The 21064-nt window shown below is 40.4% G+C and overlaps 3 protein-coding genes across 4 annotated transcripts in view; 1 reads left to right on the top strand and 2 right to left on the bottom strand.

Annotated features, from left to right (window-relative positions):
- LOC118418051 (fatty acid 2-hydroxylase-like) overlaps positions 1 to 3228 on the bottom strand; it is a gene marked incomplete in the record, with an annotated part of 6530 nt that extends 3302 nt beyond the window's left edge. Inside the window, 2 exon segments of the mRNA XM_035823865.1 lie at positions 1282 to 1417; positions 3069 to 3228. Of these exon segments, the coding sequence (XP_035679758.1) occupies positions 1282 to 1417; positions 3069 to 3165 (233 nt within the window).
- A 3280-nt stretch (positions 3229 to 6508) lies between these two features.
- LOC118417939 (testis, prostate and placenta-expressed protein-like) lies at positions 6509 to 12272 on the top strand. 2 transcript variants are annotated; one of them, XM_035823702.1, is made up of 8 exons: positions 6509 to 7329; positions 7818 to 7879; positions 10560 to 10618; positions 10964 to 11040; positions 11228 to 11289; positions 11403 to 11467; positions 11715 to 11747; positions 12216 to 12272. In XM_035823702.1, exons 1-8 carry the CDS (start codon positions 7107 to 7109, stop codon positions 12244 to 12246), a joined length of 612 nt encoding a protein of 203 aa, XP_035679595.1. In that variant the 5' UTR covers positions 6509 to 7106; the 3' UTR covers positions 12247 to 12272. The 2 variants fall into 2 exon arrangements, with proteins under 2 accessions (XP_035679595.1, XP_035679596.1); XM_035823703.1 differs by having other exon boundaries at positions 6741 to 7329; positions 10967 to 11040.
- Positions 12273 to 13099: 827 nt separating this feature from the next.
- LOC118417938 (protein disulfide-isomerase like 2-1-like) lies at positions 13100 to 18488 on the bottom strand. The gene is made up of 12 exons (XM_035823701.1): positions 18349 to 18488; positions 18028 to 18073; positions 17453 to 17636; positions 17066 to 17229; positions 16683 to 16756; positions 16307 to 16356; positions 16114 to 16177; positions 15701 to 15793; positions 15312 to 15365; positions 14932 to 14999; positions 14627 to 14721; positions 13100 to 14209 (listed from the first exon to the last, which is right to left on the bottom strand). Exons 1-12 carry the CDS (start codon positions 18445 to 18447, stop codon positions 13953 to 13955), a joined length of 1248 nt encoding a protein of 415 aa, XP_035679594.1. The 5' UTR covers positions 18448 to 18488; the 3' UTR covers positions 13100 to 13952.
- Between the last annotated feature and the right edge of the window lie 2576 nt (positions 18489 to 21064).

Genomic DNA, 21064 nt, shown 5'->3' with positions numbered 1-21064 from the left:
GACATGCTTTTTTTAAACATCAATCTTTTGTCATTCTTGCTGAGGAATCTAAAATAAGTCTTATTTTCATACCATTTTACAGACAATCCTCAGGGTTAGGGTTAGGGTTGACAGGATCGTGGGTGATCAAAGAAACATATTCAGCTTTCTAAGTATTCTTATTCTTAATATTATATCAAAGAAGTTCCCATGAATTGGGCAATATGACAAATTAATCAATTGTATGTTATGTTTCTGTTAACCAATTAAGACATAGCAGTAGAAAGTCTACAACAAGAACATTAAAAAAACATTGTTTTTAAAGAATTGTTTCATTTCTAGCCATCAATACAAGCCACACATGTATAGGTACTATATTAGTGACAAATACATGTACACTTCTCCAAGAGTTAATATTGCTTGGAGAATAGATTTATAATTGTGGTTGATCCCGCAAGAGATAACACGATATTGCTCCAAAACACTTTTAATAACCAAGCCCAATCAACATGTACGTCATCAAGCTGGGCACAGCAACAGCAGCTTTTTAATAATTCAAAACATAAATCAGTCGCTACAAAGTAACAATGCTGACTTCCTATACGTGTTTTGCACACAAACAAAAGAATACTAGAGACAATAGTAACATTTTCATTGTTTGGGATACTAACAAATGCTTGTGTTAAGCTGTATGTTTTGTAGACAAAGAAACGTAAACCTAGTATCACTACTATGTAAAACAATATGGTATCTCTATAGTGACGAATCTCAATTTTTACATGGAAAGACCATGCATAATACTGATGACATCAAATATTATCTGGGTTCCATTATATCATCAATAATATCATAATGGGTTCCATTATGTGCCTGGTACTACATTCTTCAGTCATGAATTTACGACTATTGTGTCTGTGCATTTTACATTAAAGGTGCTACATTTGTATTATCAAATCCTGTAAGAATGCTTTTTACCTCTCTATGGTGTAACTTGACATTGCCGTTAGAATCAGCAGCTCCTCCTATCTCCTCTACACAGTACTGCGACAGCATGGAGTAGGCTGCTGGGGAGTGTCTGTGAAGAGGGCCCTGGAAAAAATACTTTGCTTTATTTTGAGCGTCGAGCTTGTGTTTGAGAACATTTATCAATATGCATTATTCATATGTTACATCAACATCAAGAACAAACACTCTAGCAACAGGAGCCAATATAGAATAAAAAATACGCCATCGATATTAGCTTTTACAACTTTTCAGGGATACAATACATCTTTCATCATCACCTTCATGACTGCTGTAACATCTTGACCTTGATATCTCTGCAGTACCAGCTTCCCTCCCGGGTGGCGCTGTGCAAACTCAGTGACGTCATAATGCTTCCCATCATGCACCAATCTGAGCCTTCCATCTCCTGCTCTCGACTTGTTTTCACACATTTCTGAAACACAAGCCATGACAGGTGAATTCATAAGAAAGACAGTACTTTAAATTGAATAATACAATAACTGTTATGTTTGTTACATGATGCTAATGCACAGGAGTAGATGGTAACAAATTTAACGTAATGCCTGCTGAACAAGCATCGCAATCCAACTCAATGAACTCATACACCTCAAAACTGGCCATATTCCTTTATACCAGTGAACATTCAGCACAGGCTCTGCCTTGCTGATGTACACAGAAGAATCTCTAAACCGGTGGTTTACTACTTTATATCCAAACTACTTGGACTGTGTTCTGTGGGAATGTTGAACAACATGAGGTCAAAATATATTTGCGTTTCTAGCTAGTTTCTAAAACATTTTATACATCACACAACAGACGATCTGTATCTAGCAGTCTAAGGCAAAAAGGTAAAATAAGTGAAGTCATTCATGAATATTTTATGTATCTGTCAATTTTATGAGGCTGTTTATGCAATAGCCTTCTCTTTGTAAATTGTAGTCTGTGCCGTAAGAAACATAACAGTTACACAATAACAAATTAAATGTTCTTGATTTACTTCCTCCTTTTTGCAGAACTTGGAAAGTTTAGCATTTACAGTAGCTGGAAATAAAACAGTACCAGGCAAGTTTCCAATGACAACACCGGTATGCCTACTGGCTCAACCCCACTCCCTAAATCAACATGATTAACATTCCTTTCTGGAAAGTAGAAGAGGCATGCCCTGCAAATGTAGAATTCCCACAATTCCCATTGATTAATGGCTTCATGGTTACCTTGAAAAAATGGAGTTTGTGCTCATTAATATGCAGATATTCTGGATACCTGTAACTGTCACAGCCATGTACTATAAATCTTGAAACTTTGTGGTTTTATTTTCACATTTTGGCAGGTCCTGACGCCCATCCACAAGGAATTCATTTGGCTCCATTGTACTACTAGTCTACTACTACTGTATTGCAGACTTGTTTAGACATTAAAAAAAATGAATAAATACAACTGTAAAACCAGGGTGAAGGTAAATGAATTCAGACTAATCAATCTGCATGGGTGCAACTATGAAGACTGTATAATTAATTGTCTTACATGAAAACTTATCATTAACATTTTTTGTCCAGTTTGCTCATAAAGTAGTACACTTCAATGTACTCCTTCCCCAAATCTTTCCAATAGCAAGTCAATTCAATGTTAGGCATAAAGGCCAAAAACTCATGATTATAATGGAGACAACCATAGTCCCCGACCCTCCTGATGAGGATGGGACTAGGTGAGGTGAGGGTGATAATGGCCCTCTTGGATTGCCAGATTAATAGTGAATGTAGACAATTTTTTTCAGAACTGGTGCCCGCCCTACTTTCACCAAGAAGTTTATATGGTCATATATGGATATACATTTGTGTAACCTCCCTGCCAAGAGCACTTGGACCTTGCTCACGAACAAACAAATTACTTTATTTATATCCAGACCTCGACCCGGCCATGGTCTTATACAACATTCAGTGGGGTCATCCATCCATCTAAATCAGACATATTCTGTCGACTACTTCAACCATGAATCTATTTGCTCCGTCACGCAACCATACATCTTCCATCTAGCTAAATAATTCGACCAAGACCCAGAAAAATTAGGACATATCTAACGTCACCTGAATGGTCCTGAGTTCGAACGCCCCTCAAAGTCAAAACTCTCAAAAACATTCTCGAATCGTCCGTTGGATCGAGAACTACAGTAACGTTGGACATTTACACAACGCTGCCAGGTCACTCGCTCTATCGGTCATTCTGTAAGCTTAGACAGCTTTCTTTGTCACAAACGTCCACGTAACCATGCCTTCTCTTTTGCTACTACGGATCTACCATGAACAACTATATATGCTACGAAGTCCTGATACCAACCTCTTGGAAGAGTCCAGAAGTTGTCGTGGCACTGTCTAGGCACTGTTGTACAATCGGCATTAGCAGGTGAAGTCCCCGGGGGGTACATTACAGCTTTCTACATTGTTTTATGTCTACCTGTGGAGATCCATTATACACCTTGTCACGCCCCACCCCGCTCACGGTGACACACGCACAGGTCTGACACCTGTAACCTTTGACCCGGAAGTGATCAAAATGAATGAACAGGAATATACCATTCTTGATAATCGGGAGGGAGATAAATAGCTAAACAGACGAAGAACAATATTTTTGATAGGAAACATCACGAAACTAATAAAATATAAATTCCGTCATTTTTTTTACTTGCTTTGGAGAATTTCTTACTTTTTCTGACGTAATGTTATTTGACACCTTCCTAGTTCCTTATAGACATGAGTGTGCGTCATACTGGTACGTAACGACGTTAAACATATCATGTGTGCGTTGGCTGGACAGCCATACTAGTGGTCACAAGATTCAAAAGGGAGTGGATAAAATTACCAGCACAGTAGTAGTTACCTTTGTCAAGAAGGATAATATGTAGTGTTTACATGTAACAGCATAAAGCAAGAACCTATGAATGGATAACGTTAACGTTATAGAAATTTGCCAACGTTATGCAACGTTAATTCAACGTTAACGTTAGGGATGGGTTTGGGCTGGCCGTGCTCTATCGAAATAATGACTTTTATGGTACAGACACTAGTTCAAGTAGACTATTAAAACTTTCATGTCGATATATTTTTGATGATAGCTATCTAAATTTTGACCACTTTAACCCACATGCCCTTACGGTCGGTACCCCATGGCAAACGAGAACTGGACTTTGGCCCAACATACAACTCAGTATGTAGTGAACACTAAATGGCGTTCAGAGCGTCCACGATCAAAAATTTGGATTCCGAACACGAAATGGGAGCTTATATATAATTTCTTGATTAAAAGAATACACCTGCTTACCTTACTACAGTCCGTGCCGCCGATGTACGCACACCGTGACCCGCCCGGCAGTACCTGGCACACCGGTTGTAATGGTTGACAGGTGTCTGGTTAGGCTATTCATAGGCCAAACAATACTCGTAAGGTCTCCAGATCAGCCAATAAGAATCAAAGAACCTTCCGCCCCCTTTCATTGATCTCCGAGCAGAAGTTGGGGGATGGAAAAGTGTAACGTTTTTCTGACGCACCGTTTTGACACACTATATAGGATGGTTAAAGAGTGGAACCCTCAGTTTTTGCCCTAGGCGATAAAGTGCCCCCCATTGTGACCTTTGTCGTGTTTGAATTGAACCCTATAACTACATAAACATTTAACAGTTGTCTTGACCCCCGTTAATACATAACGTTAAACATATACAAATCCTGACCTGTCAACCGATAAAAAGAGTGGCCGCGAGAAACAGATTACATAACGTTAATACTGGTCAAACTCTTCGAAAAAGATCAAACTATTTTTTTATATTGGTTCTTGGAGTAAAATTGTAAAACAAAGCAAAATAACAGACAATTGTAACAAGGTAAAGACATGAAGACAACAGTAAGGATTTCAGTTCTTGGAAAAACAGCCTCGTGTTCAAATTTCAATTTTCAAATGAGCCCGGTCAAAGTTGCATCGAAGTGTCTGATTGCGTCTAACGTTATATGCAATTTTACAATTTATTCCTAGGTGAATAAGCTGTGATAATTGTGTGTCAAGAAATATGGCTTGCATTTATGGCGCATGTTTGGTATCTTAAGAAACCAGTGTGCCGGGCTGAACCTTTGTAAAATTTACGTGTAACTAACGGCAGCCAATGTCTGACACTGTCAGACAGAGCATGGGGAGCCAATGTTGTCGTTTAATATTATAGGTTAGCAGTTATAGTTGGATACTCTCCAAACAGAGGTTGAATCGCGCAGACATAGTAGTAGTCGGAAAAATTACACGAAAAGCGCCCGTACTTGTAATTAATTAAATGCCCGACTACTACTATATCTGCGCGATTCAACCTCTGCTTGGAGAGTAAAAGTTGGACGCCTTATATCGTTAGACCATTGCCCATGCATTTCAAAGGTGTTTTGAATTAAGAGTGACTTCTACTTGGTTGAACTATCTTCACCAGGCCTCTACCGATGTGAACACCACGGCTGTCAGTGGCAGACTGAGGTTTGGATGTTTACGTTAGATTAATGTATTGGCTGATTCTATAATACAAGCTTTCCTTTCAATGTAAGGTAAAAATGCCCACCTTATTCTCAGTAGTCACCACTTCTGACTTCCAAACCACGAAAGGTGTGCGGGGAGAAGATAGTACCTGGTTAGAAGTGCAAGTCATCACATGGTGTCTGGTCCTGTTAAGATACCAAACAACGTACAATAGTGACCACTCAATCACTTTCAAAAAGGAGGCCTAGGTAAACAGGTGGCCACTATAGAAGTATTCTTTACGGTCCATCACAATTAGCATGGCAATTAGCGGTTCGGACAATGAGGGAGTGGCTGCATGTCCTTCAAATATTTAACATTTCTAGCTTTGCAGTTTGACGGAGATGCATGGGTGATGTTAGGAGATCGGTTTAAACATGCAGTGGGGAAATAATCTATAAAGGCCTCAAAAAGTCGCCTCGATGGCCAGATGGTCCTTATGCAGAGATTGACACAAGTATGGGTTTGACTGTCCAAGATACATTTTGTATTTATTAATCTTTCTGTCAGTTTGCGAAACTTTGAGCCGACCATACCACCCTGCCAGTCTCTTCGGTCACAACGTCTTTCATCCTCACACCTTGTCACTCTACAATATTGAATTCAAATAACTACAGACACGTAACAAAGCAAACACACAGACCGAAAACAATACCTCCATTTTCACTAAGGTAAAATTGTGACAGTGCTTCTAAGCAAGGAATGCTAGAACTAGAACTACTTCCGACCGTCGATATCAAATTATTATTTTGTGGTGCGGAGTCCACATTACCTACATTCGTAAGTAACGTTATATGTGTAGTGTGGAAGTACATATTTGCGCCGATACGAAAAAGACTGTGATGATGATGAGTATACGTGATTATATTCTCCAGTTGATGGATGGACTGACGTAGTTTTAACTACGTCAAAAGTTTTCTGTCAGTACTCTATCTTGAAGAAAAGTGTGGTCAGACAAGCCCGCAGCAGGTCAGAAAAGTTTACTTTCATCCGAAGTATCTGGCTGAACATTACGTAATCTATGTTTTCAAAATACAACTTTTGTGTACATATACGAACAAATGATGTTTGGAGTTGAGGAAATGTTCACCACCACCACCGCGAAACATTATTCAATTTTGGAAAGTTAACACTACTTATTTCTTCACCCATCATAAATAGTAACCGTGTTTTTGAAGAGGTGACACGTTCTTTCTGTTGGGGTCGAAAGTCAGATCGCCTGGAGAATAAAGGCAGCGGTTGGCTCATAGACGTCCCGTCAAAGGCCGGACGATCACATGTCACTGTTGCCATGGACACGGCGTCTGGGGTCTCAATAGGTAGTGTTGCGCCGGCCGGCATTGTGAGGCACGATCTAATTTTTCACCCGGCTTTTGTTTGGTTGCAAACATTTATTTGAGGGACACTTTCAGGCGATCAGCGGCCGGGATTAGCAGTGGTCTGTGATTCGGGCAGCCGACAGAGGACACCTCGTAAAGAACTGCAACCGCTTCACGATATTAGACGTCTTGGAGACAATCTCAAGGTGTAAGATATTTTGTCAGCGGAGCTTGAGAAGCGCTAACGTCTACAGTATATCGTGATGGCTGCTGTCGCCGATGTTCGCTACCGCTCAGCGCCGCCGGGCCTTCGGTCCCAGCCCGATATGTTCTTCCGCTACCCTTCCCTGCAGAGGGTCATGTTGTCCTCGGTTAAGGAGGGAATATACCACCCCAAACTGCCCACCATCCGCAGAATGGACATGGACACAGCCGGACACAGGCTGCCGGACGAGCACTGCAGAACCACCACCGATATCGGACCAGGTGGGCAAATGAAAAATATAGTTTAGGAAAAGAAGTAGAAACTACAAGCATAACGCCATGATAACAAATACTTTACCAACGTTTTGCACAACGTACAAAACAGCATTAAAGCCCATGTTTTTAAATTTAGTGATTTTGTTTAGAAAGATGTTTTGACTGGACCATACGGGCATGTATTTGCTTTCCCACTCGACATGCCGTCACTTCTATTATAAACTTGTACCTGTGAGGATCATGGTAGAAAATGATTTACCGTGAACACCTTAGCAACATTTCAAAATATTATTCTAGTATGCGTTTTTTCAGTGCGGCGTTATAGCTTTAGTAGATTGATACTAATAAAACACTGGCGTTTTGCCATCTTGTACCATGGTTAGAGAGAAACCAAACCTATAGCAAACACTTGCAAATGTATACTTAGGAATATCATTCTTTTGTTTAGAGCGTACAATGTTAATTTAGATACATGTTGTTCTGTTTGTACCCAGTTGACTTCAGTAACGCTACAACAACACTGCAACATCCGCCCAACAAAACCATGTCCGGCCTGGTAAGTATACGGCAACTATACAATCGTGTCTTCATCAAGTAATTTCGCAATTAACATCTCAACGAGAATAATCATTTGATGGTCATGCCATTTTTACATAGAAATGACATGCTACTTAGCGATGTGTATCAACTGACGAAATCTAACCAGTTTTGGCTTCATTGTTGTACGATTAAGTCAGTGAATTTGCAACAAGGTTTCCCGTGTTTTTGGTTTGACACAAAGATCGAGAGTTGATATCTTTCATAAACAAACCCCTCGAAGTATAGAATTGAAGATTGTTTCTTATTTCCTATGGATAAACCGCCTTGGTAACATACCCTAGTTCCTTACCCAGACTATTGTATACCTGGCACACTCATGAATAAACCTCAAGCACCCTTCAAAAACACTAAGTCCACGTTTGTGTTGTGTACTCCTTAGACTGTGGTTACCATGGCGTTATCTATGGTAACTGGCAGGCCGACAGTCATTTATTTTAATTTTAACCCGAGGGCAGGGGCCTAGTATGGATTGGGTCTGTCGTCAGCTTTTTAGCGCCAAAAGTCACTGGGAGAGTTCATAATGGTGTTCGTGAAAGGCATAGTGGCGCTTCTTTTCAGCAAGTATACATGCGAGAAATTACGGACGAAAAGATTTGTCTGTTCACCCAGTACAGTTTTCTTCACTCCATAAGGCCGTACACATTGTAAAAGTTGCTATTACATACATTACATATGACCCAAATTAAGCGATGCCTGCAGCATTTTTATGTAATGTATGTAACTCCGGACTTTCTATCTGTGTCATTCAAAACAGCTTAAAGCTATACTAGCGACTGAGGAAGCTAAGACTTAGATAGCATTCTGCCTGATGGTCTGTTATAGTGATTTGCTACTAGTACTAGTGTCGTGGTTGTGTACGAGAATTATTTTGGAAGAATTAGAGCATGCTGAAAATAGTATTGTGGTTAATGCCCAAAAGTCATCCTAGACAGTAGATAAACTATATATCGTTTGTGGTTATTCTATAGCAGGTTATTCTAGATGGACGAGACGTGACACTTAGGTTTGTCTTTGTGTTTGTCCCAATTATGAGTCTTTACCCACTCCACGCCCCTTTGACAAACAAATCAGCCTAATTAAACAATCTAGGACTGAGCACTCTTTTGTGACGAGCGCTTTTATGGCTTCTTTTATCGATTTCTGACGGCTATTACTGTGATCAGCACACCTATCTCACCTGTCCTGTTTACCTGTAGAATGTACAATAGCAACACCTGTGTAGGCACAACAATACAGAACAGGACGGGACGGTTGTTAAGCAAAAATGTCTCAGATGCGATCAGAAAGATAAGGGATACCTAATATAGATCCCTGGCAACGGGTCGAAGATATTCAGACAAACGATCTTACTGAGGGATTTCGTTAATTGGGTCATCAGACTTACGTTACTAAGTTTACCCTGAGTAAACACAACGGGAAACTCACTGCTTGTATAGGCAATTGCCTGTTGTGAAACCATAGACTTTAGCCAATAACGGCGCCATGACCAAATAGACGGTTTTCGGGGGTCGGGGAAACGCCTGTTTTGTTCAGGTATGTGGCATTGTGTGGTGCACATTTACCCGCAATTACGCGCATAGGCCGGTCGCAAACACGCACTGTCACCACACAAACTTTTGCGACACTAATCTTAGAACCAAATGCTGCAAACTTTCTCGTACAAGAGCCTCCACATTGCTCGAATAAGTTCAGTCGTATCAAGGTTGTGTTGTACAGGACTTGTATTTGTGCCCGGCCTCTTGTTAAAACCACTCTAGCACTTGTCATACACAGTCATCGTCGCTCAAGCATAGATTGCAGGTTCCGTTGTGGACAATGGCTGCATTTTACTCTCTCATCCGCCAAACAGGTTTCAACGTTGTAATTCTATCCACTCTCCATGTACACCGTAAACTTTCCCCCTTCCCAAAGTGTTATGCTGCATGTAACGTTATGTTATGAATAATAATACTTTTAGTATAAAACAATACCACCCTCCCACACACAGCCTTCTTTCCACTATGTGGGTTTAACCTCTGCTATTTTTACAAGACAGGATGCAAGGTTTGCCTTTCTGAAGGCTTAGGCACTCGTTATTGAAAGCGGTCAGTATGCTCTCTCAGTCAAGTGCATCCAGACGGAACGGCGCACAGACGCAAAGGTGTACCTGTACAGGGGACAACAGGTGTAATGGCGTCATTCTTCAAGGACGCAGATTCAGAGAAAGCGTCAAAGACATGACAAAATGGTATACGAAAACGGTAGCTATTTCAAATCACGAGTCATCGGAGAAGGTCTTCATTGCAAACTACGTAGCTAACGAATCGCGTTGTTTGGAACGCTAAGCTTATTCCAGTGTCAAAATGTCATCGGTTTCAGGTGGCCACAAGGACACTTTGTTGAACATTCTGATTACCCAAAACATGCCCTGAGAAACTCTACACCAATCCTTTAACACCGCTTTGGGCTAAACGATTATTCAGGCGCGCACGGAATACTGATCAACTTTGTGAAGGTGTTTGTGCATGTGGCTGCAGTTAATTTGTTTGTTGCAAGGTGACGCTTTAGGTTACTCTAGCGCTCTATGCAAGGCAACAAAACTATTGCAGGTGGTAAATGAGGTAAGGTTGTTAACAGTTATCGTTTCTCTATTACAGAGAATAACCAACACCGGGAAGAAGACCCAGAGATTCAAAGTGGATCCCAGCATCCTTGAGTAAGTGGATAGTTTCGCTTTACATCTTACTTTAGGTCGAGAATACTAGACAACAGTCTAGATCTGTAACATTATATATGAACAGGTAATAAAAGATAATGTAGGAACCAGTGTCTCTCGGCTGAATTATTTCAACAACCAAAAGTGGAACAGGATTATCTATTATCTCATACATCTGCAGTTGTACGACCTTACAATCTGGTGGGACATACGCACTTTAACCTCAGAAATCAGTTTCTTGAAAACTGAAATGACTACCCTACATAAATGATAAATAGGATAATGATAAAACACATCATATACAAACCGATTCTATGATTTAATCCGGGGCTTCTTGCCTTCCAGCAGTGAAGTGAAGCGTGATTGGGCCACATGGCTGGGACGGACAACTGAGCTCAGGGGGATGTCTCATGACCCTAAAGGTTAGTCAAACGTTAACAACTTTCATATACTAATATATGAATTGGATAGCTTATTAAATTTGGAATACTTGAGACATTGTCTTTTATGTATGGAAGTACTAGTATGATGAAATTGCCTTCGGTCCCGAGGCGTCACCAAGAAATTAAGTAATAATGTCCTCTTTCACATTTTTCTCCCTCCCTGCAGACTTCCACTTCACGGGGTACGCAGTGAGGCACATACGCCCCAGCATCACCTCCTCTTGGAAGGTCGGTATTTCCCTTGCAACAATAACAAACATTCTGTCGTTATTTGGCTTGTTGATGTATTCTTGTAATCAGTTCACCTGTTCTAACTGTGGTTCACTTGTCCCATTCCACAGTACGCCTTGCGCCAGGAGCCTACACTAGACCAGTACGGACAGAAGCCCATCCCTGCTAACATATAGTAAGTACATGTTTGCATTCCCACATAATATAGTCAGCTAAGATGTCGTGTACTTCCATCCGTTTTAACGCAGAATGAATTTTCTTCTAATATATATTCTATACCTCTACTATCTTGTACTTTGTGTAATAGTTGTTGCCATACATTGTATCATGTACAATTGTCGTGCAATAAAGTTCTTCTATATTTTGGCGTGCTTACTGTTTTGTTCTCTAACTGTGCTTTTTTTCCTTTCCGAATCGAGCAGCAGCCGTTACCGGGACACCTACCCTCAATACAGGTCAGTCACTCTCATGTACTTTAAAATCCACTACAGTTAATCAGTCAGTGTAGCATTGTGAATCTAACAAAGGACCCTACGAATTGTACTATTCCATCCTGGGCTGATGCATCAATTAGCTTTACTCAGGTATACCCCACATACAAACCCATATGAAAAATACACATGAAGTTACATCAATTCTAAGTACCGCTAGGAGACCCATTGTTGAACTTGAACTTCATTTTCTGACACCTGCCCATCTATCAAATGTCCAAAGCTTTTCGAATTTCGCATTTTCCTGTTCACAAACACACTCGACCAACAAACCTCGAATGGTATTGAAAGTACAACCATCTGGAAGAAAATGATATTTTCAAGAAAAAAATGATAAAATGTTTGTTCTTCAGCTGAGAAGTTATCACACATGTACAGGATAGCACCGTTGTTGCCTGTACTTACCAGTTTTCTTCTTTATGATTGTTTCAGTCGGGACATTTCAAGAGACGCTTGGCGGTAAAGCAACACCAACGACTTGCAGTTTGGGAAAAAGCAGGGCTGGGGAGAGGACAACATTGAAGACAACACCGACACTTGTCCGCTTAAGAATGTTGTATACGAAGAACCTAGTTATATGTGGAATTACCCGTGATAAAAGTAGTCTTGACTAGATCTTCCATTTATACCTGCGTTGCTGCTATTATCTTTTTTTTAAATCAATTTTAATGCTTTTGTCTAAGTACCAACAACACATTTTGAGCCATGAGTATTATCAACAACACAGTATTTTTTATTTAATTGTAAATATCGACCATGGAAAGATCATTTTGAAAAGTGACTGTACACCTCTTTTTAAAGGTAAGCTGTATAATGTTTCCTCAAATTTGTCATGATCCTTACTAGTATTGCCCATTCTTAACATAGCCTCGCCCCTCGATTTTACTGAATACGTTGGGGTGGCTCTGCTAAACCGTGCTGAAATTTTCACTTTTGTGGTCGTGAGAGACTCGTGACCCAACCAGCTGTCAGCTAATCATTGAGTCGGCTTTACCCAAAGAAAACAAGTTATGCGATTCTCAGCTATTCAGATGAGGCCACGTCCACAAATGTGAAAACCTTAGCCCGGTACAGGCCGCGGACAAGGCACTGTGTAGAACAAAGGTATTATATTGCATTCAGCATCTTTGCCAGTAGTTTCTAACCGTTACCTGTAATACACTAAAATGTGCATGTGTATCCAGTATTGTCTATCAGTAAATTGAAATGTTGCTAGGAGTTTGCCAATTGCTGCTATTTTCTTGCTATTATTTTATACACTAATTTCTGATGTTACCGATAAAACCCACGTTTGTTGCTTAGATAGGTACTTTTTAGAATAACCACTTTAATCGTTGGTTGTTTTTGATTTTCTGTGACTCACTGCACAATTAAGATAGATAGTAGTGATAATTCAGTAACCGTTACATGTTTAATGATAAGGGTTACTAACAAGTGATATTCTAGCACGATTTTGAATGGAAGGGGCGCCATAAAGAACTTTGTGCAAAGCTACATAATGATGATACAGTGTGGTACACTCAATATTAAATAAACCGGCTTATATGTACATAATATGCCATTACATTTGTGAAATACGCTTTTCCTACATTTACCAATGTCAGAAATATATACCATTGTCTGGTGACGACTGAATAGTTTCAAAACTTTGTTGACATGTTTCACAATTAATGAATGAAGAAATAAATCAGTGTTGGTGCTTTACGCACATTCAAGTGGTGCCCATTTTGCATTTACTTTAAAATTGACACCTTCGGCTAAACATAGTTTTCAAGTCTATTAGTATTATGGCCTTACGCTTTGGTTGATAAATACCTCCGGGAAAGAGGTTCACCTCCATCGGGGGTAGAATTATTGTTTTGGGTTGTGTGTCAGTGTTCACGATTATGGTATGTAGGTAGTTATTAATGTCGCGAAGAAACATGGTGATGGGTATATGTTATACTGCAGTATTACAGGACGACACCCCCTTCCTGGAAATGATGTGGTATAGTCCACAGACAGCCCGGCAAGGTCAATGACACATGGGTGTCTTGAGATTTGTTGAGCATCAACTATTATAGCGCATATCAACTTCGGGAGGTTACAAATCGTGATTTTTAACCTCCTTGCGCATATTGATATTTCACGGAAATATGAGATCTTCAATTTCTGATTTTAGTTAGTTGATTAAAGCTCATGTTTGATACTCCGCATCTTGCTGGTGTATCCCTTCTTCCCCCTTCCCCGGACCTTCCTCTGGAAGGCGTTGGGAGGGTCTTTAGCACGCTGTTCGACAACTGCAGTTTCGCCCTTCTTTTCGTCGGAATCGGAGTCTTGCAACCTTGGAAACTGAGTTCTGTATGCCTTTTGAAAAACGCGGAGGATGTTAACACGCATGATCAGATCCTCCCTTTCTTCCTCTGGCATCGATTTTGGAGATGTCGCTGAAAAAGTCAAATATAAGTTTAATGACCATCCCGAAATGTATACACTGTCATAATGCATGGTCCGCTTCGCTCACTTGGTGGTTTATGAGGTGGTTGTAGGAACCAGCCGTTTCTTGTGATACCCTATACATCGAAGGGAAGCGGTCCATATCATCTTATAGCCAGTATCGTATATCATACTGACTCACGAGTGACAAACAAGTTCTGTAAAACATATGAATCTTTTGATATTACATGTCTTGAAGCATTTGACAAGTCATAGACTCTTAGGTCAAGTCGAAAGTAATTGTCCCACTTCTAGTAGATCCAGATCTTTCATTCATCTATCATGATGTTGACTTTTATTCTCATATGCTTAAACCAAGCAGGTTTAACTCCATTGCTTCCGTGCTCTCAATTGCGACCAGAACTCACCAAGACTATTTTGAAGGTTTGTTATCTCCATGGTGACCAGCTCGTAACCACGACTACCGATCCTGTCCAACATATCCATGTAAAAACTGCTGTAGCTGCAGAACAATAAGAGGGATTGAAGTTATTACGACCAACACAATGGTCGTCAGAAGTTTTAGTATAACTTTTATAATTTGTTGCCACTTTCATTGTTGTAACCTCATTAAAAGGGTTGTTGATAAAGTATTAAAGTGCCTTTCATGTGCTATGTACAGTAAATGTTTCGTGTCAAGGAAATGACGTTGATGATACAGGAAATGACGTACTTGAAATGTGGATGTTGTCTGCCAGCCATCTTATCCTTCACCTTCTCCGCTTCTTTCTGTACATCGGCCTGTAGAAGGACAGAGCGTGTAAAACACAACACACTTGTTTCCTTTACCATAGTTTTTTCCTCCCATGGTACCTCTACATACATAGGAACAGAGTGTATATTATAGCGTCTTTCGACAAAATGTTTAGAAAGGAGTAATATTAACGTTAACATATAACACCTGGCCACTCATTTCATAGTTATTCTGCTTGAGCATCTGGTAATTGAAATTCACTAACTTCTGCCAGTCCTAGTGTACCACATTGCAAGTTTAATCTCACTCTCTAAGCTCTTCACAGTATTACATGTAACGTTAGTCAGCTTTCCACTTACGATGCTGGCGATGAAGTTGGAAACTACGGCGTCCATTTCCACCATCCTTCCGGCCTGTTTGAAGGAGGAGAAAAAGTACCAGACTGTTACCCACGCCTATAAGTCAACGGAATGCACTAATATGAAGCTGTGTCGAAGCCAAGCGTTTCCGTCTTGCAAACTGCCATTGCTATTTGAAACGGTCGATGTCATTTCGAGACCAAGTGAAGGCTTTTCAGCACCATGGCTGAGCCAACGGGCACAACGGCGGGCGCGTTACTTTCTCAATTCGTTATAGAGGTATTGCGAACTTAGCTTGGAACATTCACTGTGCCAACGACCCACAAGGCTATGCCTTCGGACCCAACCTTTTTTCAACCCTTAAACAGATTGTGCCCGGTGATATTTACCTGGCTAGTGAGTCCACCTCCCAGCTCCCTGGCCGTGTGACACTGATGGTTGATGAAGTCTACAAGCTGGAGAGGCTTCATGGCCGACTGGTACTAGATTGAGAGAAAGGAGTGAAGTATTCATGTTAACCTGGATTAGCTTCAAGTAGTTCAGATACTGTAAAAGCGGAAATGTTCGCCGTGGTTTCGATTTTGCGATATAAACAAGAGAGTGTGTGGGCTGAAGACAGAACAAAACCTTTCGCAGTAGGTTTATGTTTCCGGTGAAGAAGTCTCTGCTAAAAAGCGAAAATAAAGCATCTGTGTACATTCCCCCTTTCACAAAGGTTTTTAAGTCGAGCTTTCAAATTTATACCATGCATGTCTTTGGTGGAAAAGTGGGACCAAAGCAGTAGTTAGTGAATGAATCTTACCGGGATGCCTCTTTTGTTGTCTCTTGTGAACCACATAATTCTCGGATGTTGCTCTATACCAAACCTACAAAATAGAACACGAAAGAAACATGTCTTATTTCCATTCCCTAAACCATATGTTTTGAAAAGCATAAGCAGAATTGGCATTGTTTCTTTGACATAAAATTCATGGTAGCATTTTATTTGGTCTCACCTTTCCCCTATTTCTGGGTGTGTTTCGGTGTCTACTCTGGCCACGACAATCTGTAAAAATCATAATCCATTTGGTAATTTCTTGATCATAACAGTATATAACCTAGCCTGCCAACATAGGAAGCGTAAATTGGGGGAGCGACCAAAGCACAACACGGCTGGATTCCAGGCTATATATAACCGTCATAGTCTTGCCTTTAAAAATTTCTTAACGTGGCGAAAGATGAGAAAGCCTCATTCTAATCAATTTCATGTTTCTCTTTAGCACTACCCACGCCACCTCACTATTTTTTGCTTGTACATGTATCACTTATATATCATGCATACTTTCTCTACTGGTTGACAAAATAATTTGACTGTATGACGTAAATACTCACTGTTCTCTCATTGTGGAAGGTCTCAGCTACCATTTCGTAGTCCGGCTGTAGTTTCTTACATTTGTAGCAGTCCGCTAGATGGCATAATAAGAATCATGACTATGATATAGCTTGGGGAGGCTGTTCTAAACTGGACCGAGCTATGTGGACGGACATGCCCTCCGACCAGCTGTTATAAATAGTCAACATTAAAAGAAAGACCGTCTACTAGTACAGATAATCACAGATTCCAGGCGGGCATAGTAAGATCCAATCTAGAATACAAAGAAAACTGTTGTACATGGATCTGTGTTTCTGCGTAACGTTTTTGTATAGACCGGTTTCAGGAAGCTATTAATTGTGTGTGCATCTACCATCTCCCAATCTATCAAAGTATGCCTTACTTGTATTGTAGAATTGCAGCATGACAAATTTGTCCTTGTCCAGGACGATTTCGTCGAAGTTGGTGGAGTTGAGTTCCTTGGTGAAGACCTTCCGAACCCAGGTAGTGGGCGCGTGCTGTTCTATCAACTCTACAAACGCCGCGATGGTGTGGCGACCCTCGTACCTGCGGTAGAAGAGAGAAGCAGGCTAGACTCTTCAGTTGAAAGCATTCTCTAAATGCAAAGCCGCGTCTGCAGCACATACATTTGTATAATACCTTGTGGGGGCTCTGCTAGACCGAGCTAAGGATTCGATTTTTGGTATGGTGCCTGTCACACTAGTAAAGTGGTTCTAAGAAACGAAATATTACCAAGAAAGAAATGTGACAAAAATTGAACAAAACTCACGGTTGGTGCTCGGTAACTCCCTTTGGATAGTAGAAAATGGTTGGAAATGTGGTGGTGCGGAACCTGGTCACGAGAATCCGGTCCTCTTGGGCGTTAACCTTCCCGATGACGACATCGTCTCTTTCCCGGTACCTCCTCTCCACGTCCTCCCATTTCGGCTCCAGCTTCTGACAGACGGAGCTCCCTGGTGGGATCAGGTAACATGTGTGATTGCTGAAGAAAGAAATATAGAGCAACAAACCAACCAACAAACTAAATTATACTCAACAAGTGCTTAAATTCGCGTTTCCATGACAAAACTATAGAGCAACAAACCAACCAACAAACTAAATTATACTCAACAAGTGCTTAAATTCGCGTTTCCATGACATAACTGACTTTGTGTCACCTCCATTTTTGAACAAAACTTGCTCGTTCTTATGACCACTGGCCAAAGATTGTTACTGGGAAGTGTTATGATATGCTGTGATACATGCTGTGATAGTAATATGATATAACACTGTATGGTATGATATGATATGGTATGATGTGATATGATATTATGTGATATCATATCATAGTATATCTCCACTTACATTTGACATAGAACTGCACCAGCACGAACTTATCTCCGCGTGTGACCTGGAAACAATAGAAGAACACATTATGGAACTCAGTGCCCACAATGCCATCAACTCACAAAGATGAGGGCGTCGTCATCTTTCTGCAACTTACGAACAAAACGATAGCTCTGTGTGCAAATGTGTGTGTAACTAAAACACAATATACAATTGTAGGAGTTTTATATCGTTCTGAAAGCTGGTGATTACTTATCGTAATGTCTACAATCAAAAGACAGAACGCATAGGATTCGTTGTATACAGTGCACAGAAGAACTACAAGAAGAAAAACGTTACCTGGTCATATGTGGCGTTGTCTAGTCGCATCACAACAGCCCCCGACTCGGGACAGACCAGCAGACAGATAAAAAATATCACAGACACCGCGGTCCACATGGTAGCCGTGTAGGACTGTTTCTTTGTTTCTATCAGATGTCTTATATAGCATTTTCTTTTTCCAGGACTTTTCCCATTGGAAGTCTAGGTAGTTAAAACGATATCAGTAATACCAAACGTTTCTAGAATACACAATTTGTATCCAAATATTTCACTGACGTCATCATTTCAATGCATGAGATACATGAAATACTATTACAGTGATATCACAGAATGTTTTATGATTAAATTAGGAAAATAGAAAACAAACTACCCCTATAATTTAATATTCTGTTCCGCCACTTAACGTGGCACAGAAATACATGACGTGGGCATCAGAGTAGACTCACAGCTGTTACATACAGGCGAAAACAGTTGCTAGGCAACTCAGGACGCTACCAACAGTCGCACCAAAGACATGTTATGATATTCTTGGTCGCGCCCAGAACAAGGCAAATGTAACTCCACTACGTTTGTTATTTTCCTCACGTGCATCATTTGTGACAAAATAATGAAATGTATTGATAGATTTCCCAGATGATTAAGTTGTACAGATATTTGCACTATTGATAAAGCGTTGTGTAAAAGATGACAGCTGTTACTATCCTCCTTAATATCTTGCATCCGGATTTACGGTATGTACACGTAACTATTGATATTGAAATGTATTTTTTGTTGAATTAATGAAAAAAAAAAAGATCCACAACGACACAATGGAAGTAACGTTATGTCATCAATAGACCGACCCCGTTAGCCATCCACCGGAGCCTCCGTCAAAACGTAAAAATGTGAAATAGAAACATACAACTGTTTAACAACACACATACAGCCACTCTCTCATTGGTTAAAACAAAACTAATTGCCATTCTATCATTGGTTAAAGAGATGAACAGTCTACGAAGGTATGCGCAAGGTACTTGCCACCATGGTACGCGTTTGATGTAAAGCCTTTGCAGTACTGTATGAGAACGCAAGAGGTGCTATATATACACCCGCCTTTCTTCTCGGCAAGTGAAGATCACTACAAAGAAAATGTTCGCAATCGAATCCTTTGCAAGCACAAGTTATCAACAGCCCATATGTATATGCGGTACGTTGGTGGGAAGATGGTGACTCGAAAATTGGAAAGCTTGCAGCAGTTATGTGGTCCAATCTACGCCTTTACAGTTCCTTGTTTAGTGTTTCCCTGTTCCTTGGTAAACATTTATCCACCATCTAAGACAACACATCAGTCAATGTTACCTTGCCTTACTAACTGATCGAATAGAAATAAATTTAAACTTGGTGGTCCAAGAGTTGATGAGATATATCAATATATGAAACGCTCCTGCATTGCCAAAAGAAGCTGCTGGAGGGCCCAAACTAGAGCACAGGAGCTATCTCTAACACAAAACTTTCACGTTCATCGAATCCCGGAGTTGAAGCCAATTATAAATTATCTTAATGAAATGCCTGATTAATATTGCATACAGATATGAGGAACATCTATTGGCACTATTTTCAAACTAGATCACGCTGTTTACGTAGTTTGTGAAAGTAGATCTGAAAAAGAAGACATGTGTAGAAACATCTTAGACACTATTAGACACTAGACGCCAAAGGACAACGTTTGAACTTCATTGCATTGCCCTGAAAGTACTCATCAGTTCTATTTTAGGTGTAAATAGCTAGTGCCTGTGCCATCTATTGAGACCATTTGCAAGCAAAGATGTGCTGATTGTCACGAATTGCATAAGATAATGTTAACATTGACAGTTGTAGAAATATACTATGGTCTTTAAATAGACATTGCAGGCCAAAAGGGCTTTCCATTTGCTTTAAAAGTCCACATTGGTTAGATTTTATGTGTAAAATAGTTAGTACCTGTGACTAAGAGACTGTTTACACAGGTTGTATGGAATAGACATTTGTGTCAGCTGCCGTCAGAGCGCGTGCAGTGGTGTGATGAAGTCCGCCCATTGTGTAGACAGAGTTGGGTACAAGTTGGGAAAACACGTCTTCGTGCGCTCCGGTTGTAATTGTTGCTTCTCTAAGCATGACCGTGTGTTTGGATGGGGAAAGTAAGCCATGAGGATGGGTAAACTTATCACACTGGCACGTCTGGGAAACAAAGACGGGGCTGTTTTGATCGGACAGGACTGGGCTCGTAGACATGATGCTACTTCTCAAGAATCCAAATAAACTCTTCTTTAGCTTTCTCCTTAGACTGTTTTTCTTGTTTCTTCCGTTTCACAGCGTCCAAAATCAACAGGTAGCTGTACATGTTTTCAGCACCAGTACTGGACCGAGTCCAAGCTATACACATATGCATTTAAGTGTATATATGATTATGGGGTGCCTTTATAGTTATAGAGCATGGCATCTGGATAGTCGATTTACTATACAAAGTATGATTAACATGGCTTGGTTTATTATAAAAAAACTTAAATGTTCTCTCGATCGTCGCGCGATTTTTATAGATCAGCCGATATTCGCGGGTTCCCGGGCCCCATCTGATGTGATGGAGGTAGATTCTTCAGGTGAAAAAAACACATCCGAGTCTCTGGTGATTTTTAAAAAATTAGATTCGATGAGGTTTCTGGTACTCAGCAAATACAGTCGAAATTAGTCGACTAAGTGACATGGGCTTAGGCTCGAA

Source organism: Branchiostoma floridae, chromosome 6 (genome assembly GCF_000003815.2).
Source record: "Branchiostoma floridae strain S238N-H82 chromosome 6, Bfl_VNyyK, whole genome shotgun sequence".
Taxonomy (NCBI): Eukaryota; Metazoa; Chordata; class Leptocardii; order Amphioxiformes; family Branchiostomatidae; genus Branchiostoma; species Branchiostoma floridae.
The sequence above is the reverse complement of the archived record's forward strand: the minus strand, read 5'-3'. Positions and strand labels throughout refer to the sequence as shown.

Excerpts from the sequence above, each read along its gene's own strand:
- LOC118417939 (XM_035823702.1), top strand. The coding sequence starts at position 7,107 with ATGGCTGCTGTCGCCGATGTTCGCTACCGCTCAGCGCCGCCGGGCCTT. Across the intron at positions 11,290-11,402 it reads GCATCACCTCCTCTTGGAAG|TACGCCTTGCGCCAGGAGCC; the intron begins GTCGGTATTTCC and ends CCCATTCCACAG. Across the intron at positions 11,468-11,714 it reads CCCATCCCTGCTAACATATA|CAGCCGTTACCGGGACACCT; the intron begins GTAAGTACATGT and ends CGAATCGAGCAG.
- LOC118417938 (XM_035823701.1), bottom strand. The coding sequence starts at position 18,447 with ATGTGGACCGCGGTGTCTGTGATATTTTTTATCTGTCTGCTGGTCTGT. Across the intron at positions 15,794-16,113 it reads ACAACAAAAGAGGCATCCCG|TACCAGTCGGCCATGAAGCC; the intron begins GTAAGATTCATT and ends CTCTCAATCTAG. Across the intron at positions 15,000-15,311 it reads CCAACTTCATCGCCAGCATC|GCCGATGTACAGAAAGAAGC; the intron begins GTAAGTGGAAAG and ends GTCCTTCTACAG.